General features: G+C 44.3%; 1 protein-coding gene and 1 long non-coding RNA gene across 5 annotated transcripts; one reads left to right on the top strand and one right to left on the bottom strand.

Moving 5' to 3' along the window:
- Positions 1 to 13,494: 13,494 nt before the first annotated feature.
- Positions 13,495 to 18,883, bottom strand: ACTC1 (actin alpha cardiac muscle 1). Of its 2 annotated transcripts, none has more exons than XM_063090987.1 (7): positions 18,776 to 18,883; positions 18,003 to 18,153; positions 16,503 to 16,827; positions 15,626 to 15,787; positions 15,306 to 15,497; positions 14,349 to 14,530; positions 13,495 to 13,822 (listed from the first exon to the last, which is right to left on the bottom strand). In XM_063090987.1, exons 2-7 carry the CDS (start codon positions 18,129 to 18,131, stop codon positions 13,679 to 13,681), a joined length of 1,134 nt encoding a protein of 377 aa, XP_062947057.1. In that variant the 5' UTR covers positions 18,132 to 18,153; positions 18,776 to 18,883; the 3' UTR covers positions 13,495 to 13,678. The 2 variants fall into 2 exon arrangements, with proteins under 2 accessions (XP_062947057.1, XP_062947058.1); XM_063090988.1 differs by lacking the exon at positions 18,776 to 18,883 and adding an exon at positions 18,339 to 18,507.
- On the top strand, positions 18,836 to 24,556 carry LOC134373308 (uncharacterized). Of its 3 annotated transcripts, none has more exons than XR_010022960.1 (4): positions 18,836 to 19,009; positions 20,247 to 20,443; positions 21,988 to 22,305; positions 23,859 to 24,556. It is a non-coding gene; the product is annotated as an uncharacterized LOC134373308 (long non-coding RNA). The 3 variants fall into 3 exon arrangements; XR_010022959.1 differs by lacking the exon at positions 18,836 to 19,009 and adding an exon at positions 19,044 to 20,003; XR_010022958.1 differs by lacking the exon at positions 18,836 to 19,009 and having other exon boundaries at positions 19,045 to 20,443.
- The last annotated feature ends 204 nt before the right edge of the window (positions 24,557 to 24,760 follow it).

Genomic DNA, 24,760 nt, shown 5'->3' with positions numbered 1-24,760 from the left:
TTAAGAATTTATATCCTGAACTCTCTCTCCTTTCCCCATCCCCCCATATGCTGACTGTCCCCCAAAACCCAGTGTCATCAACAAAAGCAACACCTATCAAAGAGGAGGGATAAGGACATGGCTGAGATTTGCTCGGCACTTAAATCCCATTAAAGCAAAGGTCAGATTAGGCAAGCAGGGTAAAGACAGAGAGCCTGATGTCTGAAAAGAGGCCTAGGGTGCATTTGACCTCAGTACTTAAGAAGGAAGTGTCAGATATTCAGCCCTTCAACAAATAACAATCAAGTACCCGCCAGGGAGGAAGGTGAGAATTTCAAGACCCAGTCATTAATTCAAAAGACATCAAGAAAATACAGAAGATATAGCACCTTGCTCTACTATAAAATGACCTCAGGGATCTAATTTTTAAATGCTTTATAAAGGAGCCCACAAACCCAGGGGTATTATAGATGTGAAATTTTCACTGACTGGAAACAAGTGTTTACACTGGATGAATTCCTTCCTAAGAAGCCCATCTCCAAAGCTCAAGAAAATGTTACTATTTGTGCTGAGAGGAAGGGCATTTCCTTTTCTGCAACTGCAAAAGCTGTATTTCTTTCAATATTAAGGTTAATGAGGGCTGGGGCCCTGTAATCTACATGAGTAGGTTAATTCTCATGTGTCCTAGATAGTTGAGAGAGGAAGAGATTTAGAACTTCAGCTGAAGGGGGTGTGCACACTGCCAAACCGGAAATAAGCGCCTGCAGAGGAAGCCGGGAACAGGCTCAGCATAAGGGTCTCAGCTTCCCCACCTGTGAAGCAGAGGTGCCCAGAGTGAGCCTTCCAGCCCTGTGTGTGAATGGGAGATGCCAGTTCACAGACTTTAAACACTTATGGAGAAAAGCATTTATATAATTCAAGGTTTCATTTTATATATATATTTGATTCGTATTATCTTTTAATTCTATTTTTCCACAAACCTTTTGAATTACCCTCCTAGTATAGTAAGAGAAATATTTTATCAAAAATTAGCAGAGCTGCTATGACATTGCTGGTAGGACACATGGGTCTTGGGAGTATTTTCAGAAGTAGGGGTGTGGTTTGAATTGATCTCATGTCCTGCTAATCAGGGGTATGGAATTGCAAGATGCCATTAGAAATGTCTTCATCTACAAAGTTGAAAGTTCAATGTTCAATGTTTCAGAACATCACGATTAAATGAGACTATTCCAACCCGTTTATTTAAAGTAACACATTTTGCCCAATGGCAAAGGAATGTGACCCTTAGGACCTTCTTCCCCATTCAAGGCTGCCTTGGACATTGTTGTGAAAAAGGTGAGGGCAAGGAAGGCAAAAAGGCAGATGAGATGAATAAGGGACTCCTGCTTGTTAAGCCTCCCAGTAAAGTCCTCACCATTACCTTCAAATATTTCGATGCTTCCGTTTTTTAAAATCAAAGCTGTTCAATAGAAATATTTGGGATTCATTCTGGCACTGTCTGACTTTGTATCAGACATTCTGTGCTACAAAACAATGGTTTTAAAAAAAAGAGTCTAGTGGTAGAGACAAAAAAAGAAATAGATAAGCAAACAAATAATTTAAATTGTGATTAGTATGAAATTCCAGAACAGACAAGACTAATCTATAGTGACAGAAGGGTAGCCTGGGGTTGAAGTGGAGAGGATTGAATTTGGAGAAGCAAGAGGAAATTTGGAGGGTGATGGAATGTGCTATATTTCAATTGGGGTGGCAGTGATATATGTTTGTCAAATTGCATGCTTAAAATGGACACATTTTATTGTGTATAAATTAAACCTCAGTGAAGTTAAGCTAAAACAAAAATGACGTGATGCATGCTATGAAGGAAAAAAACCAAGATAACAAGGTGGTAGGGGTGGAGATGAGGTATGAGTTTCACTTAGATGGGGTGTGTCAGGAAGGCTTCTCTGTACAAATGAGAAATTCTCTGTGCAATGAGCAGTGTGACATAGGATTTATGGGAGGCTGTTGTCTTGGATTGAGCTCCTGCCCTAGGCCCCAAAAGGCTCAAACAAACCAGAATGGAGTCATTGATGCTACATGCAGCAAAATCACTGAAATTAGAAACGGGCCAGTTTTCCATAAAACTGGAGACTCACAGCAACCAATCCAAAGGGGCCCAGTCAACCTGAGCCAGCATAATAAGGAAGTCTCCTCTGCTTTAACTCTGTAAGGAAAATAACTTTAAAATAACCAATCTGCCTTTTGTTCCTTGTTTCTGCTTTCTTCAGCCTTTTCTGCCTATGAAGCCCAACCCCTCTGCTCAGCTCATCAGAGAGCCTTCTTATTCACGGATGGGATACTGCCTGATTCATGAATACTAGTAAAAGCCAATTAGATCATTAAATTCAATTTGTTGAAACTTTGTTTTTTGATATCAGGAAAGAGGTCCAATTAGGCACACAGGCAAAGGGCCCTGGTGGGTTTTTTTACCTTTCTTGCAAAAAAGGAAAAGTCATCATTTTTTATTAAGACAAAAGTCATAATTTTACTCTTCCCTAGAAAGAAGGTATATGCAACCAAATCATCCCACCAAAGTCCTCTGGATGTGCATACAGGGGTACAGGGGAATATTAGCCAGAGAATGCAAGGTTTGTTTTTGAAGTGATAAACATGTTCTAAAATTGGCTGTGGTAATAAATTGCACTCATCTGTAAGTAGACCAAAAATTATTGAATTGTACACTGTAAGGGGGTGAATTGTTTGATATATAACTTATATCTCAATAAAGATTTTTTAAAGGTAATATAATTCTATGATGTGTCATGTTGGGATGCAAACTTGGCCATGGACTTAAGCAAAGTAAACTGGATGAAACCCTCCTTTTTTTGTTTTAGTTGAACAAACAAGATGTAACTAGAGTAACTTCAAATAGATTTCCTATTTCATTCATATGCCAAAGGAAAACAAAACTCCTCCCACCCCCCAAATGGAATAAAATTACCCAGTACTATACTCCCATTTCTGACAGCATGTCACTTTGGATACCCTGAACAACCCTCCCAAGTGATGTAAAAAGTCTGGATAACGTTTGTAATTTTAAATGTACTATTCAGCTGGCATAAAATCACCTCAGAACCCTAAAGCAAAGTGAGATCCTGGGGAGGTGAGGATAACAGTGGGGATAGGCTAGGTTATGCCGTGTGACAAGCACAATCTTGGCAGTTAATACAGCAATGATTAACTCTCATTCATACTTCACATCTGCAGGGGCCTCTAGTCACTCCAATCCTGTGGGGACCCAGGCTGATGGAGGCTTCGAGTCCGCATGTGAGTATTGCAGTAGGTTTTTGATTCCTCACATCATGCTTCATTCTCTTAGACTTTGGATATATATTTTATTTTTACTATCCTCCCTATTGAGATTTATATTTGGAGAACTCATCCAGTTCTTCCTGCTGAATCCCTCATCCCTACCAACCTACGGATTTCTTTTTAAAAACTGGAATCCTTATACTATATTTCAGTGATGGAGCTCCCTTTTATGTATTAAAATCAAACCAGTTATTATAACACAATGGAATTGACACTCCAGGGCAATGGATATAAAAGTGAATATGGCTACCCTCTACTGTGAGATTTAAACAGTTTTAAAATAAGTTTCTTCAGCTTGAGAGGAGACTCAAAGTGGTGTGAAAATTGCTTCCTCCACTGAGAAATCAGAAAGCCAATTTAGATTTTTTAAAAAGCCCATGTAACATAAGGCCACGAGAATTATTGATTGAACTTTTAAAACCCTTTGTCATGAAGGTACAGTCTTCCTTACTTCATGAAGCTTTTTAGGTCAGTCTCTCCTTTGGAAGAAGGAGAATCTAGTTCTGTATTCTTGGCCTTTGAAGCATGTGTTTCCTAAGTTTTCTAGTCGCTCTCAGACTAAGTTGTTCTTTGATAAGGATCTCTGCTCACTGAACCATTCTGGACCCAAATGCCAGAATTCCCCTTCTTTACACGTCATTTCACTGGGCCACTTCTCTTCTCAGGAAATGTCATCAGCAAAAAACATATACTCTCTCAGATCAAATCCAAATTTCCACATTTGTCTTTCAAGTTCTTTTTCTTTCTTTCTTTTTAGATAAACCAATTGTCTTTTTACGAATTTTTCTATTTTTAAAAATGTTCGTCATTTATTTTTACTGTATTTATCATTACACAATGTAATCATTTTCTGTGGCCCTTTACCAGTTTCTTTCTACCTACCCCCTCCTTTCCGATCCTCCGGTGGCCAGTTCCATTCTCTCCTTTTGAAAGTTCAATGAATTATTGTGGTTGTGTCTTTCTTTCTTTTTCTGTTTGTTTGTTTTTGTTGTGTGTTTCGTTGTTTTTTTTTTTTTTTTTTTTTTTAGCTCCCACTTATTAGTGAGGACATGCAGTATTTCTCCTTCTGTGCCTGGCTTATGTCACCTAATTTTCTCTAAGTTCATTCATGTTGCTGCAAATGGCAGAATTTCATTCCTTTCTATGGCAGAGTAATATTCCACTGTGTAGATATACCACATTTTTCTTATCCAGTTGTCCATCGATAGACACTTAGATTGGTTCCAACTCTTAGCTATTGTAAATAGAGCTGCTTGTACAACACATGCAAACACACATCTGTGTGTCTAACGTATAATATATATATTCTATGTAATATGTAAATATATGTAAATATAATAATATCAATAATAGTGATTACAGAGCATTAATTAAGGTCCTACTATGTGCCAAGGTTTGAGCAATAGTATTGACTTTATCCCATTTGATCCTCACAGCAACCTTGAAGGGTGGGTACTACAATTATTTGCATCTTCTAGATAAGAATATAGCTCACCTCTGTGTCTTCAAAACTGAAGATCTGGGCTGGCCCCGTGGCTCACTCAGGAGAGTGTGGCACTGGTAGCGCCGAGGCTGCGGGTTCGGATCCTATATAGGGATGGCCAGTGCACTCGCTGGCTGAGTGTGGTGCTGACCACATTATGCTGAGGATTGCAATCCCCTTACTGGTCAAAAAAAAACAAAAACAAAAAACTGAAGATCTATGCTTACCCTACCTAGTCCCAATCCTCTTGATGGCTGCATCCTAATACACACCCTGAGCTCTAGTCAGGTCTCCCCACCACCTTCCTGTCCCCAAAAGCACCATCTCTGCTCATTCAATATTTTCCCCTTTCTCCCAGCAAACCTGTAGCCATTTTTCAAGACCCATCTTTGGGTGACGTCCTCTCTTTTATATGAGACTGAAGCTGTATTTGAATTACCTTAAAACTTGAATTTCCTTGAAACACAAGGAGTCTATTACGTGCAAAGAAGTGAGAGGAGACCAGTGGCTGGGAAGTGATGGGGGCTGAGCGGGGTGGACTGAGTGTTCTGGAGAGGTGGCCAGAGCACTGATCCCATGGGGCATGGATGAAGGCACAGAGCCAAATTTATGGCTTCCTAAAAAAGAAAATATCTTTGCTTTTTTGGTTAATTAAGCTGAGCAGCCCAGCATAATATGTAAATATACCTGTGAACATCTCTAAAGTAATAAAGATAACATTGATGTCTTCATCATCAGGAACCCCTCACTGAGCACGTAGTACTGGATGCTTGGATGAGACCCCTGCCCTCACAGAGCTCACAGTCTGGGGGTTCACAAACACACCAACAGTTACAATTGAATGTGGTCAGTGCTCAGCAGTGTCAAACCTGGGCACTATGAGAACACAGAGGAGAGACTGCCAATATCCATGTTTTCTTTATGACTGATGATGCATTTCCAAAAAGGGATAAATGAGCATCTGAGCAACTCGAAGTCTGAGTTTCAGAGGTCCAGAAGCTAATATGGGGAGAAAAAAATAAAGAAAAGATCTAAGTTACAGAGTTAAAATATTGAATCAGACTTGCTGAGAGATAGAACAATTTTTTAGAAACCCTGACATTTTTACTTCTGTACCCAGTCCTCTCCACTTGCTTAAAGATGCCCGAAATCTCACCATAGTTATTTTATTCATTTTTAATTAGATGCAAATCCTCCAGGAGGGGTGATAGCAAGAGCTGTTCTCATTCAAACTTCAGTTTGAATGTGTTTCTGGTACTTCCTTGAGTTAAATTTCTGACAAGGATTTAAGGCATGTGGGCAGTGTTCCTTCCACCCAAACTCGCTCATAACAAAGAAACTGCCCTATCCAGATTCACACACCCCTACCTGACAGATGTGATTAAGCAGTGTGCTTGTTCCCTGAGTTGTGACAGCTCCATGTTCTTTCTCTCCCTGCAGGTTTTAGCTTTCTTTGCTTTCTCAACCCATCTTGACCACCATCTGCTACGTGTCAGTTCCAGAGACCGCAGACAGCCAACAGCACCTCCTGTGCCTCATTGTTCAAACCAGAGAGAGTAAAAATGTCTGTGTGACTTCTCGTCCTCAGATGCATGTGTCCTTATGTCAGATATAACCCCCTCTGGTCTCATTAGTCTTGGATCCATGCATGAAGCAAACTTGTCTGCCTAGGGCTCTTCCTTAAGGAGGGGCTATATGAGTAAGTGTGTGAGAGGCAGGTATAGTTCATTTATAAGGGGCACTGAAGGGATAGAGAATGCCTTCGGTTCCTGATGGCTTTCCAGTTCTAAGTTCCATTTCCTAGGAGGTTTTGCCCTACATTATATCCTCAGGTTCAAGGAGTTCCTCTATATATGTTTAATAAACTCTTAACTTGGGCTAGTTTCAGGGGGGTTCTGTTTCTTAAGACTAAAAGAAGATTGACCAGAATCTGAGGCCAAAGAACAAAGTACCCAAATCCCTAAAGAAAACAGGAGAAGAGGACTTCCAATCAAGATGGTGGAATAAATGGTCCCCAGCATCACCCTCTCCCTCAATCAACCAGTTTACAACTATTAAAAAGCAACAGCTGCTAAGCTGGGGCCACTAGAGCTCAGGGGAAGAGGAGGAGATACCTATGGAGTGCATGAGGTGGGAGAAGCCATGATGAGAGAAAGAAAGGTCTACTCTGACCATTTCGAGCCCTGGCCGCTTCAAGCCTGGCCCTGGTGAGTGCACAGAGCAAGAGCTGAAGTTGCTTGGAGTCAGCAGGGGAGAAGAGGGCCCTGGTGGCCCCCAGGCCAACAAGACCATTAACAGGGTTCCTGTGGTCCCACATACAAGCAGGGGCCACGATAACTGAAAAAAGGAGCCACTTAGAGGCCAGTGAGTCATTGCAAGGGACTGGCAAATGGCCTGTCCTATGGGAAGTGTTTGGAGGGGGCGGGGGCGGGGAGATGAGTCCACCAGGGAACATTGGGGCACAGTAAGGACAGCTGATCTGCCCCCCAGTTAGCACAGGACTACTCAGTGGAGACTGGTCAGGAGTATAGAACTGCAGGGGGTGCAGTTTGCTGAAAAGACTCAAGCCCAGACCAGAGTCTCCACACAACCCAGGTGTACCAGACCTCACGAGACCCAGAAGTACATACAATGTCAACAATTAAAAGCTGAACTGCACAAAAGCCTTCTCCAGGGAATCAGCAGCAATGAAGCAATTTAGCTCAACCACAGGGCTCAAGTGCTGGTTCCCACAGGAAGTTCCTCCATTTTAGAAGTAAGAAAAGGACAACAAATTAGTTCCAGCACAGAGTTTAAGTGGTGGGCACAGTGAATAATCCAACATAGAACTGAAAGAAAAAACAAAAAACCCACAGATCAGAGACAAAGTTCTGATATTAACCAGTAAAGGTTTAATACCACCAAAGAACACCTATAAAACCTAGAAGGGCTGGAAGGCCCCCAGGATCCTAAGCCGGGGTGGAGAGCAGGCCTAGAGTCACAGCCATGACCCCCTGATGTCCACATCCAGCCCAGTGATGACTACTGAGCCACCTCTAGAAGTGCCCTGGGCTCCCACGTCAGGATGGGGGGCCAAGTGCCTCAGCTGTGCTCCCCCCGACATTTGCATCCAGCCCAGTGATGACCACCAGGCCACCACCGGAAGCCCCCTAGGCTCCCCTGACAGAATGAGGGGGTGCCACAGGCCTTGACCATGCCCCTCCCTTCTTCCTCCATATCCCACCCTATCCCCCTCTGCTTTCCCCTTTCTTCCTCCCCCCAGCTGCTCTACAACATCTTAGAATGTAAAATAATAATAGTATAATCAATTAATTAATTTTAAAAAATCATTAGTGAGACTGTTACTTGGCCCAAGTCTGGCTACCTGACCCCCCCCCCCAAAAAAAAAGAAAACAAGAGAAATCTGGTGAGGCTGGCACAGAGCCAGGGATTGAATGGGAGTAGGGATGCGGGCAGTGTTTCTCCCTAAGTGGCCACTCCTGCATGGATCCAGTTGGTAGGAAAAGGAGTTGGCTGGAAAGCTTGGCTTGCGGAATCAAATTCTCTCTTGTCGACTTTACCTGGAGCGATCATGAATCTGTTTGTCCATCTATTCTGATTCTATAGATACAAAGTGAAGAGAGGAAGCCCAGGCTCTTGAATGAGGATGAGAAGAGGGGCGGGAGGATGGTGGGGGTTGTGAGTAAATCTTATTAGCCTGGCCATCATCTCTGCTGTCTGGTGGTCGCTTGTGTACACACACACACACACACACACACAATGTGCACGTACACACACGCACTCACATGCATGCACACGCGCATACACACACAGCTTCGGCACCTCCTGTCCCCGCCACAACTGTCTTTAATCTGTCTTCCGTGTCTCCAAGGAAGGGACTTTGAGCTGCTCTTTACTTTCCTTCTCTTCCTCATATAAATCCCCTTTAACTGTGTTCTCCCTCCTGAACTTTCTATCCCTTCATTTTTCCTGTCCTCGGTCTTTGGCTTAAGAAAAACTCAGGACCTGTAGAGAAACCATTACAATATGAATTGAAGGGAATTTTACAGCCCACTTCTCCCCTCCCCAAGCCCTACCAACCCAGCCTCTTATGTCCATGCTAGAAAGTAGGGAAGGAGGAGAGAAGAGAAGCAAACTTTGATGAATAATTGCCTTGTGCTGGGCACTGTGCTTAGAGTTTTAAGTGCATGATCTCATTACATCTCCTGACAACTCTGGAAGCATGATTTTAGTTAGCACCTCTTTCCTGAAATTCAGAGAAACTAAGCAATTTACTTAAAGGCCACTCAACTAGTCAGTGGAAGGACTATGATTTGAACTCAAATCTTTTTGACCCAAAGGCCATGCAACATCAATTTTTCAGATGAATCTAATAAAAGCTACATGCAGAAAATTGTTGTTTAATAAGGCATGTGTTCTCTGGCAGAGAGAACTGTTCTAGCTTTTCCTTGGGAACATAGATTAGGTAACTGATGCCTAATTAGCATAGTCTGCTCTTTGAGGGATGCAAGCAGAGGACAGGTAAGAGTCAATGTGGTAGGAGTAGTAGGGAGAATGTTTCAGATAGCCAGCACTGGATGGAAGATACTGGAAAAGAAGACCAAAGGGTAGATCCTAGAGTTCAAAAGGCCTTGGGAAACTTTAACTACTTTGCCTAAGGCAGGTTTGCTTTTAAATTTCCTACATGCCACCTGCTCTATCATGTTCTACATAATGATGCCTACCCTGTCACTATACAATAGTATTTCCAAAGTTCCCCAAGTCATCTTTCTGTGTTAAGTACTAAACCTGTTGACCCAATTCCTTGTTTGCACTGGACTCTGGAGTCTACTTCTCATTTACTATTAATACCACATTTTAATTCAGCTTTACTTCAACCTTCTCTTGAGTCTTTCTTCTTTCTGTCTTCCTTCTCTGAGATTTCCATGGAGCTGCATGGAATAAGCAATGATGCTGAGAGAGGTGCAGGCCAACCCCTGCTTAATTCTCACCTGCCTCAGCTCCCCTTCCCCTCTAGCTTTACTAGAGAGATGAAGTTGAACTGAAATTTTCCATCCTGCAAGTCGACCTTGCTTGCATCTGTTGCGCCCAGGACTGACGAGTGAACTGCAGAAGATAGCTGTAGCATCAGGCTCACCAGTGACTAGAGGTGTACTTTTGCAACCTCCATAGAAGCCTGTTTTCCTGAGAGTCTTCCTAATGTGAGCTTGGTTGCCATAGCAACAGCCAATCTCTGCCTGGAGGAGAGATTCCTCCTATAATGAGCCTCAAAAACCTTAAGGTGAACATGGATAACCTTTGCTGTTTTAGGCCTAAGAGGCTCACAATTTCTTCCCTCCCTATTAGGTTGCTAAGAAATAGTTATGGCATTTATATCATGTTAACCAGAAGTGAATCTGACTTACAATTTCCTTTTAAAAAGATGGCTAATCTGGTGAAATAGAGATCACTGGGTTCCTGGGTCCCCAGGCCACACTGAGCTATGGAAAAAATCTGGTCAGTCACGCATAGCACCATCAAAAGGTTTTCAGTCTTGTCTCCCAGTTTTATTTGAGTAAAGCCATTGCTCTTCTCAAGTCCTTCTCAGCACTTGCCAGATCGAATAAACCCCCTAAAATGGAAGTTTGGAGACTTCCAGCAGTTGGTGCCTCCCTTACAAACCACCGTAATTTTCTCCTGTCTTGCTCACTGGGTATGATATTCACACCGTTTTGTTCTCTTCCTTTGGAGATTCACCCATGACTTACCAAATAATATTGATCAACCCTGGTGTGGTAGGGATGGTATGACTCAGTCCACAAGCACGGCCAGACTCAGAGACTTCCCTGGAACTTTTGCCAGTACTATATGGGAAGGCACTCTTTTGCCCTACAAGCTGGAAAGTAGATAGACCATGAACCTTTGGCCATCATGTCCAACGTGTGGAGAAATTCTGTATTAGTCTGCCAAAGCTGCCATAACAAAATACCAAAGGGTGGTTCAAACAATTGAAATATATTTTCTCACAGCTCTGGAGGCTGGAAGTCTGAGATCGTGGTACTGGCAGTGTTGTTTCTAGTGAGGCCTCTCTCCCTGGTGTGCAGATAGCTGCCTTCTTGCTATGTCCTTTTTTCTGTGTGCATGCTCCTGGGTTCTCTTCCTCCTCTTATAAGGACACCAGCCTTATTGAACTAGGACACCACCCTATGACCTCATTTAACCTTAATTACCTCCTTAAAGGTCCTGTCTCCAAATACAGTCACATTGGGGGTTAGGGCTTCAACATATGAGTTTTGGGAGACACAATTTAGACCATAACAGATCCCACAGAAGAAATGGAGAGAAAGGTGGAGCCCCAGTGACATTGTTTTAGGCACTAGATAAAGTAAATCAGCCCTATCCCTCTGAATATTCCATTTTCTGCAGTAATTTTCCTTTTCTTTCTACTCTACTCTCTTGAATATTTAAACATAGCCACGTAATAACCATTGCTTGGTTAAAAAAAGAAATAGTGTTTTGGATATTAGAAACTATCAACATTACTCTTTTCATTATAAATTAAGAAGAACTATTATAATCTATATAAGGTTTTTTACATTGCATTTTAACCAAAGATATATTAAGAGTAGACATCTCAATTATTTTATACATGTCAAGGTGGCCTTAAAAAACGCTATTGCCTTAATACCTTCCTTAAGCACAATTTTTAGAAGAGTCAGCTGTTTTAATATGATCAAGCAGAGATGAGAGAACCTCAGAATTCAAAAAGAATCTGTGTGCTTACCACTTCTGATACAAACATCAGAAGCTGGTTCCTAAAGCTTCTACTTTTGAGTAAAAATAACAATATCCATTTCCTTTCCATTCATAAATGCAAAGAACTACAGGTGATATCCAGCCAGTTGTCTAACTTAAAGCATTAGTACTGTTTTCAAAGGATAAAATTCATGGTATTTATACACTCAATTTGAGAGATGAGAAAACAAGAGACACAAGCTCGCTGAATCATACCTTCTGTGTATGCCCCACATCAGTCTCCCTGGCCGACACTTAGCTTTTAGACCAATTTATCCATGCTACAGGGTACAATTGGGGAAAAAAAGGAAAATCTACAATGATGTTTATACTTTAACTAAAGAAAATGCCACCAAATCAATTTATTATTTAGACTTTATTGCAAAGAAGGACCTCCATTTTGCTATGCTAAATACAAAATTCTAAACTTTGAGCTCCTTAACCACAGAAAATGTGCTCTGATCCATCCTGTGTCGCCTTCCCCTACTGCTGTGGCTGGCCCAGAGTCAAGGATCAAGAAATATGTTTTGAATGAATGGACATAAAGCCACAATTACAACCTTGAAGGATAATGACAGTGGCAATTTATTAAAGATGTCTTATGAGCCCAAATTTTGAACCCAGCTTCCCCAAAGAGCATATGATAGAATGGAGTTACCCTTGATAGACTGTGACTAAAGTTAGAAAAGATGGTTTTAGAAGCACTGTCAGATCAGATGTCAGAAAATCTGGGTTCCTGTCTTGGTATTTCACAAACAAGCTGTATAACATTGCACCAGATACTTAATCTGTCTGTGTCTCAATACTTTCATCAATAGGTAAAGTTTAATTAAGTCCATTTAGACATCACTGTGAACTCTAATAGTTCATGAACAATTAATTTGAAAATGAAAAGTGTTGAAACTTCTGCAATTGGGTTGAAATCTACCTTTACCAACAGATTCCTAAAATTCATCAGCTCCCACCAGCCTATCCATGCCTGGTATCCTGGCTTCTGCCACATTTCCTTCTGCTGAGATTTCCCCCCGACTCCTCTCACTTCTCTAATTCCTAAGCATTCCTTAAGATCCAGACCCTTTCCCATCTCCTTGAAGCCTCCCAGACCACATGCACCAGGGTGTACATACAGTGCATGTGAGCCCAAGGGTGGAGCATACCTGATACTTTTGCATGCTGCCCCCAGCACTCCTCCCACCATACTTTGCAGAGAGTCCAGCATGGAGCCAAATGAATATGGTGGCTCCCCCCTCCCTTGCTCCCTTACGACTTTATAACCTTCACTCCACTCAACTCAAGATCCCAGGTTTCAAAGAAACAAAGAGGTTGAAGACCTCTGTCTCCCAAGTTAGTCACTGATTAGGCAAAAGTATTTGGCTGCTGTTTCCTCACACTTGTTTTGAACATGCATGATGGTCCTGATTTGTTTGGGGGTATTTGCAACAGGATGTGGCTGGGCCTGTCAGCCAGCCTCTGTGTTTCATGCATAGCCCTCAGGAAGACAACTGAAGAGTCTGAAAGAATTGAGAAATTCAGCTAATTTATTTAAAATAATCTTTGACTTTCTCATTATCAATATATGTGCGTTTTATGCAAAGTTACAAAAACAACCGGCACATATGCTAAAACAATTTCAGTGTCATCCATTGCAACTAATCTTAAAGAATTGCCTTATCCAATTCTATTTCTTGCTTATATGGAGCTAAATCTAATCTACTTTTCAGGTATGAAAGATATATTCATGATTCTGTCTCAAAACAAAAAATCAGAATTTAGTATTATAACTCCTGGTTACATGTCACATTAATTCATCTGATGAACTTTAGGTACTGTAATATTGCAATGCTCAGGGTATCAAAGAAAACACCTGCCCTACCCCATACCTACCCCAAAAAGAAATGAGAGGCTTTTGTAGGTTGCAAGTCCTGGTCTGGTTTATTTATAAAGCAATAAATATTAGAAGCACAAACAAATTGCACGTGTGTAAACAAACTGTACAATGACTGATGAGAGATGGGGGGGGTAGTTCAGAAGACTCCAAGAAGCATAATACTGTCATCCTGAACGTAGGTGGACTAGGAGAGCAGCACCTTAGAAGCACTTGCGGTGGACAATGGATGGGCCTGCCTCGTCATACTCCTGCTTGCTAATCCACATCTGCTGGAAGGTGGACAGCGAGGCCAGGATGGAGCCCCCGATCCAGACGGAGTATTTACGCTCAGGGGGAGCAATAATCTGCAGAGAGAAAACAAAAACTTCCAGTGAGCTCTGAAGTTCCAAGCAATGGAGGAAGCAGCATGCTAGGAAGATTCACAGGAAAAATATAAGACGATAATTCACTGTAATATGGATACTTTACATCACAAAATAGTATGGCCAACAAAGTTTTATGAACTTGCTTCTATTTTATCATTTCTCTTATTAGAGACTCAACAAAACAGAATCTCCCTACTTCTCTGAACTAGAGTACAATGTGACAACAAGAGGTTAGCCCAAGAGTTGGAGGCTTTTAAAATGTGTTCAGAAATTTAGTTGTTATTTTTTTCAAAGATTTACTTTTATTTACTGCTTGAAAGTTTCCTATTTTGGGAAAAGTGCTTGGAAAGAATCATAGAAAGTTCTAGAAAAAGTGCTAGAAGAGATAAACTATAAAGTTTATAGGAGACAGAAAGCTAAGTGTGAGGGGAAAGGAGTTAGGAAGGCAGTTCTGCTTGGAATACCAAAACCTGCCCTGGCTCTCCCACCCACAGAAGTTCTTTACCTTAATCTTCATGGTGCTAGGAGCCAGGGCAGTGATCTCCTTTTGCATACGATCGGCAATACCAGGGTACATGGTGGTGCCTCCAGATAAGACATTGTTGGCGTACAGGTCCTTGCGTATATCAATGTCACACTTCATGATGCTATTGTAAGTAGTTTCATGGATGCCAGCAGATTCCATACCTAGGAACAAGTTAAAAAAAAAAAAGGAATCTCAGTGCATTCAGTCCAGGGTGGAGAGAAGAGAACAGGACTCTTCTGTGTTGGTGAGCTGTCACCCTTGTCTCTGAAACATGTTCTCCTATAAGATACACTGCAGGGCATTTGTAGAACAGGTGTCTCTTAAATGTGCTGACAGCTAATCCTCTATAGACTGCCAAGAAACAAACAACTGTTTTTAGCACCTGTTGCAGTGAACACCTCCTGTAAACCATCAGATGCATTGGAAAAGTACAAGACACATACTTAAGTTAAAATTAATGCAATTTTAATTCGTGGACTAAAACCAGATCCTGACAAGCTTCCTCTTAGAAATCATTGCTTAGGAAAGATACTTGGTGACATACAAGTGTCCAGTTATTAGTATGAGTAGGATCGTTGCATTTAATGATAAGTAACTGAAAAGAAAAGCCCAGCTACTCAGTAATGGAACCTACTGGAATAAACTCTCTTGAGTAATTGTCCTTTCCTGCAGATCCACGATATGTAGTTACCACTCCTCATCCTTTGCTTTGAGATGAGCTCAGTGTGTCATCCTTTATCATACCACTAGAGCAGAACACAGACTTTCCCTTTTATGGGCCATCAGGACTAGAGGCTGAACTGTGTGGGACTCCAAGCTGTAACTTGATTTAACTCAAGGGCCCCTTAATCCTTCCTAATCATAATACATTTTACTCTGGGAGACCCCATGATTTCTAGGGAAGAGCTGAACTCTGCATCAGAGCCTCCAACTCACCAATGAAGGATGGCTGAAAGAGTGTCTCAGGGCAGCGGAAGCGCTCATTGCCAATAGTGATGACTTGGCCGTCAGGCAGTTCATAGCTCTTCTCCAGGGAGGAGGAAGAGGCAGCTGTGGCCATCTCATTCTCAAAATCCAGGGCGACGTAGCACAGCTTCTCTTTAATGTCACGGACAATTTCACGTTCAGCTGCAGGAATAAAGAGTATCACAGTCAAGCTCTGAAGAAAGAAGCCAATTGTGGGGAGGTGGGTGGATTCTCTGAGGGAGGGAAAAAGCAGACACATGCTATGGCAGATGAGACACACACACACTCACCGGTGGTGACAAAGGAGTAGCCACGCTCAGTGAGGATCTTCATGAGGTAGTCAGTGAGATCCCGACCAGCAAGATCCAGACGCATGATGGCATGGGGCAAAGCATAGCCCTCATAGATGGGGACATTGTGAGTTACACCATCCCCAGAGTCCAGAACAATGCCTGTCAGAAGAAATAGACAGGAACGAGGTAAAACCCTGAGGACAACACCACTGCTTTAGTGTTGACCACTGCTTTAGTCACAGCAAAGTCTGCTTCCGATCTTGGCTAAGAGATAGTAGCACTGGGCACTGATCCAGATAAAATTAGATCCCTTACACGCAAAGAATAAAAATGAGTATAATGGATACTAAATTTGAAGCCAGCAGCAGCTCATCCTTTTAAATATTGTAGTAGAAAAATTTCCCAGGGACACTTTCAAATGACCATCCCTCTTATCAGCCATTAACACATTATGTAAGCATCCAGGCATGCTTTTCTTTGCTCATCTAACTTACACATTTCTCTTTTGATTCAAATCCTGTAGGGAATGTGTATTCTCCTTGGGGATGCTTGCCCAGGGGCGGTGATGATATAAACACATACCAATGACTGCTGCATTCCAGGCTGCTACATTGTGCAGACCCTCAATATGTGCCATCCCACACTTTAAATAAGGGAAGGATCTAACTGCACAAGCTCTCAGCTCTTAGAATAAGTGTCCTCTGAAGATAACCTCAGGGGACTATTGTTTCCTCCCTTTCTTAGCACAAACACCTTGTTAGGGAGTGTGAAGGAAGGGGTCGTTTTTTTTTTCATTTGGGGAATCTGATTCACAGCAAGGTCAAAGACTTGGGAATGTTATTAATCAGTGACTGCCCCCATAGCCCAAGCATACCTGTGGTACGACCAGAAGCGTAGAGGGACAGCACTGCCTGGATGGCCACATACATGGCAGGGACATTGAAGGTCTCAAACATGATCTGAGTCATCTTCTCGCGGTTGGCTTTGGGGTTCAGTGGGGCCTCAGTGAGCAGGGTGGGGTGCTCCTCTGGAGCCACTCGGAGCTCGTTGTAGAAGGTGTGGTGCCAGATCTTCTCCATGTCGTCCCAGTTGGTGATGATGCCATGCTCAATGGGATACTTCAGAGTCAGGATACCTCGCTTGCTCTGGGCTTCATCACCTACGTAGGAATCCTTCTGACCCATACCCACCATGACTCCCTATGAGAAGAAAACGATGGGAAAATCATGCTTCCACCATGTCAGGAATACAATGGATGCCTTGTCAATTTCTATCTAACTGCCCAAGTCAAGGGACGTCTTAAGAATACCAGAAATAATGAACAATACTATTTCACCCTAATTTAGAAGAATCATTTAAAATCAATCTTATACCTTCCCTGCCCCCCAAAGATGTGTAATTCTATTGTTTAGAATATAACTGTAGGGAAAAAATGCATTTATTTCACTGAAGAAGCAGAGCCTCACATCATTTAAAAAATATCATAATGCCTTCATTAAATTACTAAGCTCATCACCCATGTCAACTGGAATCTAGATGACAACATTTTGGAATGACTGAATTAAAGACACATTGTATTTCTCCTAAGAAAAGATTTTGACATTCATCCAGTGAACATGAAAAGACGGGCTGATTCGCCATTGTCACCCTGACAGTGCAATTCAGCCTGTCCAGCACCGTGCTGGAGTACCCATCGTTCACCCACAGGAGGACTACAGCTCTCCTCCTTGGCAGTCTGTCTGGCCAGGCATGTGACAAACCCAGAGAGCATGGCATTTCTTTTAATAAACCAGGTGGTATGTCGCTATCACCATGGCACTTACTGCCTCTGTCACGCTTGGCTTCTAAAAATGCAACAGCCAGGAAGGAGATGGATTACATCTTTGGGAGCCTTGTGAACTGGCTGTGAACAAGAGGGAGGAATGTGGGTTGAGTCCTGCTCGGCTGAGAGAGGCTATATTGTTATAAGTATTGGACAGGACTGAAAAGAGAGGGCAAGGAAGAAGGCTCAGTGTACACGAGGTAAGGGAGAAGACACTGAGGACTGAACATCCAGGCCGTCAGGAGTGCAGGGCAGCTGGTGGCTTTTCACACTAGGGAGTTGGACCAGCGGAGAGGTGTGCTCGGGGAGGGCACTAGGGAAAAGGGTGCATTTCTTGGTATGTTGGGGTTTGGTGGGAATACTGATTGTCTTGGTTTGGATTTGAAGCTAATCCATCTTTCCCTAATTTGACCTTTGAAAGAGTTCACGGAGCAGTTGGGTCAGGTGAGACCTTCCCAAGATCACTGGACGGAGGAGGTGACAGGAAAAGGTCCCGAGTGAGACTGGGGACTGCCCCACGTAGGAGCAGACCAAGCGGGGCACGACATTTACCTGGTGGCGCGGGCGGCCCACGATAGAAGGGAAGACCGCGCGGGGCGCGTCATCTCCCGCGAAGCCGGCCTTCACCAGGCCAGAGCCGTTGTCGCACACCAGGGCGGTGGTCTCCTCGTCGTCGCACATCTTGGCACAGCTTCAGTGGGGTCTGCAGGTTGAAGGGGGCGAGGGCAGGTCTCGCTCAGTCCGCGCCCAGAGGAGGGGACAGAGCGGAGGGGGATTGGGGCGTGGGAGGGGAGAAGCCTGTCATCTCCCTTCCCCTCCAGGCATAAGGAGAAGGACAGAAAGAAGATGGGGGGCGGGGCAGTTCGTAGAGAAGGGCGAGGAACCCACCCAGGCTCCCCGGCCAGGCGTGCCACCCTCTGCCCCAGGGGCAAGGGGAGAAAGTCCAGGCGACCCAGGAGACTCGGCCCCTTGGCAGGTCCTCCCCAGCCCTTTAACGTTTCGCCTTTTCACCAGTCGGGAACCCAGTGTCCTGCCCTATCCACACCCCGATGCTGTGCCCCAGACGGAGGGAAAAGCGCACGGAAGCAGCAACGCCAAATGGCCTTTGGGGACGCCGCAGGACCGCCCTTCCGCTCTGCCCGCTCCTGCGAGGGTCGAGACCCAGGACAAAACAAGTCAGAAGCAAATCACAAAGTTTGGGCTTAAAATGCAAGCGGCGGAGCGGAGGAGCGCGGGCGTCGGCTGCCGGCGGGCGGGCCTGGGTGGCGGCGGCGCGGGGCTGGGTGGCGGCGGCGCGGGCGGGCGCAGGGGCGGCGCTGACTCACCGTCGGCGGCTGGGCTGGGCGGGCTCGGCTGGCGGCGGGCTGGGTGCCGGGAGCCGCAGCGCCGCTTTATAGCGCGCTGATGGACGGGGTCAGTTGGAGCCGCCGGGGGCAGGGGTGGGGGGCCCGGTCTGCCACCTTGCCTTATTTGGTCGCCTTCGCACCATCTAGGACCGCCGAGGCCATTCATGGAGGCAAGGACAGGGGAGAGGATCAGCTGGGGGGCCCCCAGACCATGTAAGGAAGGGGAGGGGGCAGCCAGGGGGATGGCCAAATAGGGAGCTAGGGAGGGGTAGGCGGTGAAGGGTAGGGGGTAGGGGAAGACGGAGTGACGCCAGCCCTCCCCGCCCCCTTCCCGGGGTGGGGGTGCTCCCTGGATCCGCCGTGGATTTCTTCCTCCGCAGCCCCGCCAGCCTAAGGGACAATAAGCCACATGCAAGTGGGAAGGCTTGGCGCCCTGCCCTCTGCTGTGGGGTCCTGACAGCTGGACCAGGGCAGCAGGGGAGCGACAGCAGCCTCTCCTCTTCCAGGACCGGGAGCTGGGGGAGCGGAGCCCTGGCAGTGCTCATGGGCACAAAGGGCACCACAGCAGCGCATTTGAGTGGTTGGAAAAGGGGCACCTGGGACAGGGCACCCTTCTGGTCTAGTCCCCACCAGCATGGATGGCTTTACTCAGGGAGCGGGGGTTGTGCTCACTGAGGTCAGAAAGCCAAGATTATCCAAGGCCACCTTGGTCCCAGCCCACGGGTGGGTCAGGGCCTGACCAGGGAAGAAGCTGAGAAGGGTTGCTGTGAGAACTTGGCCAAGTCTTGCTGGAGAAGGGACCAGGTTTACCGCAGTCCAGATATCAGGTAACCCTCGTCCATGCTGCGGGTTGTTTTGCTCAAACTCAGACTCCAGTCTGTAGGCCAGAAAAGGACCCCCTGATGAATGCCATAAATAGCTTGCCCACTTGCTGTTGGATAGAGGAACATCTTTAAGCTGGGAACAAAGGCCTTCATTCCAGGGGAAGACAAGACTGAAAAGGCAAATACTCTTGTTGAGACGGTAACAGCAACTCAAACCATACGAACATATATCAACCCTCACCATGCAAAGTGCAATCTGGGGACAGGCACTGTCATCATAACCCAGGAATGGGTTAGAAATTCAGAGTCTCAGCCACAACCCACCAGCCCCCACACACAGACTGCATCAGAGACTGCTTTTCAGCAAGATCCACATTTGATTGGTATGTACATTGAAGTGTCAAAAGCACTGGTATAAACGATCGATGTCATCTCCTTCCTGAAAAACAGATTTTGAAGGATCTTGGGACTTTTGAGGAGGACAAAGAAAGATGACATGAATTGGGGAAAGGGGGAGGAACAGGGAGACATAAGAAGGACACAGATCACTAGTTTGCCCTGGGGTGCCCTGTATTCTCAGTTCTTGACTGGGGCTTTGATTTTTAATGCTTGTGTTTTCCCTCTAGTTCACACCAGTTAAAAATAGAAAACTGGGCATAGGCATCCCTCTGTAGAGTGGTCTTGGACTGATATGCTGACGAGGCCTGCTGATTAGATACTTGTCCAGACTGGGGAATGCTGAGACCTCCTCTCTGAGCTCCCCGAACCATGTTTGGATTGGTCTGGAGAAAAAACTGCAAGGGCAGCCCGGTGATGGAGCCAGGTGAGAGGCCTCGCTGGGAGAACGCCATGCTGCCCAGCAGGCATTTTACAGTGAAAATGCCTATGAACAAGGTGCAAAGAGCAGAGCTGCCTTGGCTCATAAAGATGCAGAAAAATGGAGATAGAGAAACGGGACTGGTGTGAGAGCCAGACAGCCCTAGTTTCAAATCCTGTTTCTATCACTTACTACTTACTATCCCCTTGGTCTTGGCAAGACACAACTTTCCAGAGCCCCAATTTTCCCCTTTGAAAAGGGACACGATAACTCTTCTTGCAGGGGTTATTGAGTGTTGTAATACTTAGAGGAAAATATATATGCCACGTAGAAGACACAAAGCAAATTGCACTTCTTACTATTCAGCTATAATGATGCTTTTGGAGGCAATAGTAGCTTTCTCTTTTGAAGAATCTGGTCAATTTCATTCATTCATTGATTCAGCAAGTATTTATGGGATAAGAATTGTGCTAGTCATAGGAATTCAGTGATAAATAAAGCAGAGAAGGACTTATCCTCTGTGGCAATTACAGAAAAGTCAAAGAGACATTTATGGTACATGCTAGGAAGGAGAAGGTGGTATTAATGGGATAGCCACAAAAAGGTGAGGGGGTCGGAACAAGGGTTCAGAGAAAACCTCCCTGAGGAAGTGTCATTTAAGTGTTTTTGAAGTAGAGCAGAACTGAAGTTCATGAACATTTGTGCGAGAGAAGGCAGTTTCTACTTGGGAGTGGCTGATGAGAGGCTCCCACATTCACTGCCATACGTGCAAAGGCTCCCAGGAACTGAACACCATGATTATTGACCTGAATCCTCTGCAAATACTTTCAGGGTTCAGGGGTCAATTCCAGCGCATCCATCCCAGGATCATCAGCCCCATTGAGGGGCTGGTGGGTCAGTGGAGGACTGACACCAGTTTTGTGAAGCAATATTCACCCTTAAAACATTTTAAAAATATGTTTTCTATCCCATTCAATTTCATTCTTAACACTCAAAACAAAGTATATTTTCATATACATTATGTTTGTAGCAAGAAAGAACACTTTTTTCCTTAAATATTTACAATTGTTTGATATTTACTATTTGTATTACTGCTCGATTTCCACATTTTAAAAACTTTGAACCCTATTTTAAATATTTTACAGCATAAGTCCAAAGGAAAGTAAGATTCCAGGACTGCTTTTCATTTAACACAACTTTTCAGGGATCCATTTAATTTGAAAATTGAAATTGGCTTCTATCCTATCTACCCAAGCACATAGAAATGACTTATCCTCTCTGTTGGTGCATCCTAGATATATATATATGTATATATATATATTTTAATTGTGGTAAAATATATGAGGGTACTTCAAAAAGTTCTTGGAAAGATTTGTACTATCTTTTAATACTGTTTTTCCACAAACTTTTGAAGTACCCTCATACATAACATCAAAGCTGCTATCTTAGCCATTTGAAAGTGTACAGTTCAATAGTGTTAAGGGCATTCGTGTTGCTGTACAATCTCCCAATGTTATTTTCTATGTTAATTGTGACTAATTTATTTCCAGACCCAGGAATGGCTGCATCCTGCAGTCTGAAAAAGACTGGTTTATGTGCTATGAGGCGGACCACTGAGCCTGTTTTGCCTGAGGTCACACAGATGAGCACCTGGTAAAGTGCGAATTCAAACCCAGGCACCTGACTTGAAGCCCTGTTCCACCACCCCAAGTGCCTCCTTGTCTACTCGAACTGCTATTTCTCAGAATGCGGTGCTAAAACCACCTGCAGCCCAATTACAGGGCTGCTTAATAGAAATTCAAATTCCCAAGTTCTACCCTAGAGGATTGAATTTTTGTTTTAGATGCGCCCTCACGCCTCCACCTCAGGTAAGATTTTCCGCAGAGTGAGAAAGTTGGCGGTTCAGCCTGACGGTTTTTCCCCACGCCCACGGAACTTGGCTGGCTGCTGTCCAGTTGCCAGTACTAGCCGGAGTCCAGTTTGGCTGACCTTGCACATCCCAGGGAGACGGCAATGCTGGGCAGGTCCCCAGGGTTTTCGAGGGCCAGCAAGGCCCTTCTCAGCATGGACAGGCCATGAGGGAGACGTGCAGGGCAAGCTGAAGGAACAGAAGGTGGGACAGTTCCTGCTGCCCTTGCCTTGGGGGAAGCCTGTTTCATCCACCATCTGCTGGGATCTGGAAGGGAGCAGCCCAGCCTCCTCCCCGGCACTGGGGGATTAGCAGTCACTTATCTCAGCTGTTCTTCCATTCGGAGGTGTTGCAGTATTTACAGAGAAGCCAGAAACAGACCGAGCCACACCAAATTCCTCCCTGTGAGCCCTCCCTATCCCCTCCTGCCCCTCCTGCATTCCATGCGCCAGGAGGCAAGGACAGGCTCTTTCTAGATCAGACCAGCAGTGGGGGGAGCCAGCCTTCCTAAACATTTCTATTTTCTTTTCCTACACATTTGTTCACCCCCACTGCCCTCGGGCTGGAGCTGGGTTTCAGTTTTCATTAAAAGAAGAAAGTGACGTTACTGTGAGGGATTCAGGTCCTCACGCACACACCCTGGTGCTCAGAAGCCCACATCAAGGCATGGCTCATCTTTGCCGCATATTTCCCCATGTTTTACATGGAACCACTGAAAAGATTAAAACTGGGAAGGGTATTTTTTTTTTTTTTTTTTTTTTTTGTCTTTCTGTGACCGGTAAGGGGATTGCAACCCTTGGCTTGGTGTCGTCCGCACCGCTGCTCAGCCAGTGAGCGCACCGGCCATTCCTATATAGGATCCGAACCTGCGGTGGCAGCACCGCTGCGCTCCCAGCGCCGAACTCTACTGAGTGCGCCACGGGGCCGGCCTGTAATAAGCCATTTAATAAGATTCAGAAAAGGAGGAAGGTAGGGGGAGAGGTAACATAGAAGGGATTTGCTTCTGGACTCTGGAACCCCATGGTCCTAATTATCTAAAGGGCACATTTTTACTCTCCTCTATCCTGGTGTAAATCAGGGAAATCAGAAAGGATTTCTAGATAGCCTTTTTAATTACTTAAAAGAAGTTTGTCCTTCAAGAATGAAATGTCCATGCTCATAGGTTTTGGCTTAGGAGATATTCCTCTTATCCCAGATTTGGCTTGCTCCCCTGGCAGTAATTCTATTTATGCAGTTCCAGTTTTTCAAGTGTTACCTGGAGCAAGGTTGCCTTTCCTAGAGAGCCCAAATGTGGTAATGTCCAACCTAAGCTTGACCGAGTTTCCTGCTAGCAGAAGTGCTAGTGGGCATGCATCAGCAGGAGAGTTGTTAGCTCAGAAACTCCTGAAGGCCACTTTCACTCACCTGCATACTGAGGAGCCCATCTGTCCCCATCGCAGACCAGGCACACAACTTATGCACAATAATGGTAACAGAAATACTCATAATTTATATTTATCTAACACTCCCTAGGGGCCAGCGCCATCCTGAGACTTTCTATGTGTATATGGTCAACATGGTCAACTTCTAGGTGAAGCTGGACACACTGCTGGCTGCAAAATCCATTTCTACTGAAATGCTCTTTGATATGATGTCAGCGGCCTATACTGAGAAGCTGTGTAAGAAATAAGTCACCACCTCTATTGTAAGGACATTGTCATGGATGTTCATCACAGGACACGACCTTCTGTATGAGCCTCTCGGGAGAATTTCCTGTCTAACCCGAGTACCAAGAACAGGAGCACTTCTATGGACCAACTAGTTTGTTCTGATTCTGCGGTTCCTGAATCTAGTGACCAGCCAGGCTTCTCTTTTGGTTGTGGCTAAGAAAACCATCATATGTGGACCCGTTGTCAACATGATGGCAGGTCATTATGATCTATTTTACATACCCGCTGCTCTTTTTCATTTTTTCCCCCACTTTTAACTTTCATTTCTCTATCTTTGTAAGCTGCCGTAAATCTTTTGTGGGACAAAACAAAGGATGAGTGGCTAGATGGATAAGAATGAACTCAAGGGAATAATGGAAAGCATATTTGAAGTTGGAATTGGGATGATCATTTTACACGTAACCAAGAGTCCCTGATAACTTGTGTATGTCTGTAGGTTTCTTCCATCCCAATGAAAGCATGTAATGCTTAATAAAGACACCCATTGCTTATAAAGTACAATATCATTTTGGCTTTTCTCTTAACATGGTAGGTATAACTGGCAATCTAAAATAATATTTCACCCCTTATAGAAATAATATGTGCTTATTGTGGTAAACTAGGAAACACTGAACAAAAAATACAAAGAAAACATGTCTGGGCAAGTTGGTAATGCTTTTGATTATAACCTCCCTCAAATAAAACTAAATGTGACATAAAATTCAT

This window comes from Cynocephalus volans, chromosome 3 (assembly GCF_027409185.1).
Source record: "Cynocephalus volans isolate mCynVol1 chromosome 3, mCynVol1.pri, whole genome shotgun sequence".
NCBI classification, from domain to species: domain Eukaryota; kingdom Metazoa; phylum Chordata; class Mammalia; order Dermoptera; family Cynocephalidae; genus Cynocephalus; species Cynocephalus volans.
Note: the sequence above shows the minus strand (reverse complement) of the source record. Positions and strands in the feature narration are given on the sequence as shown.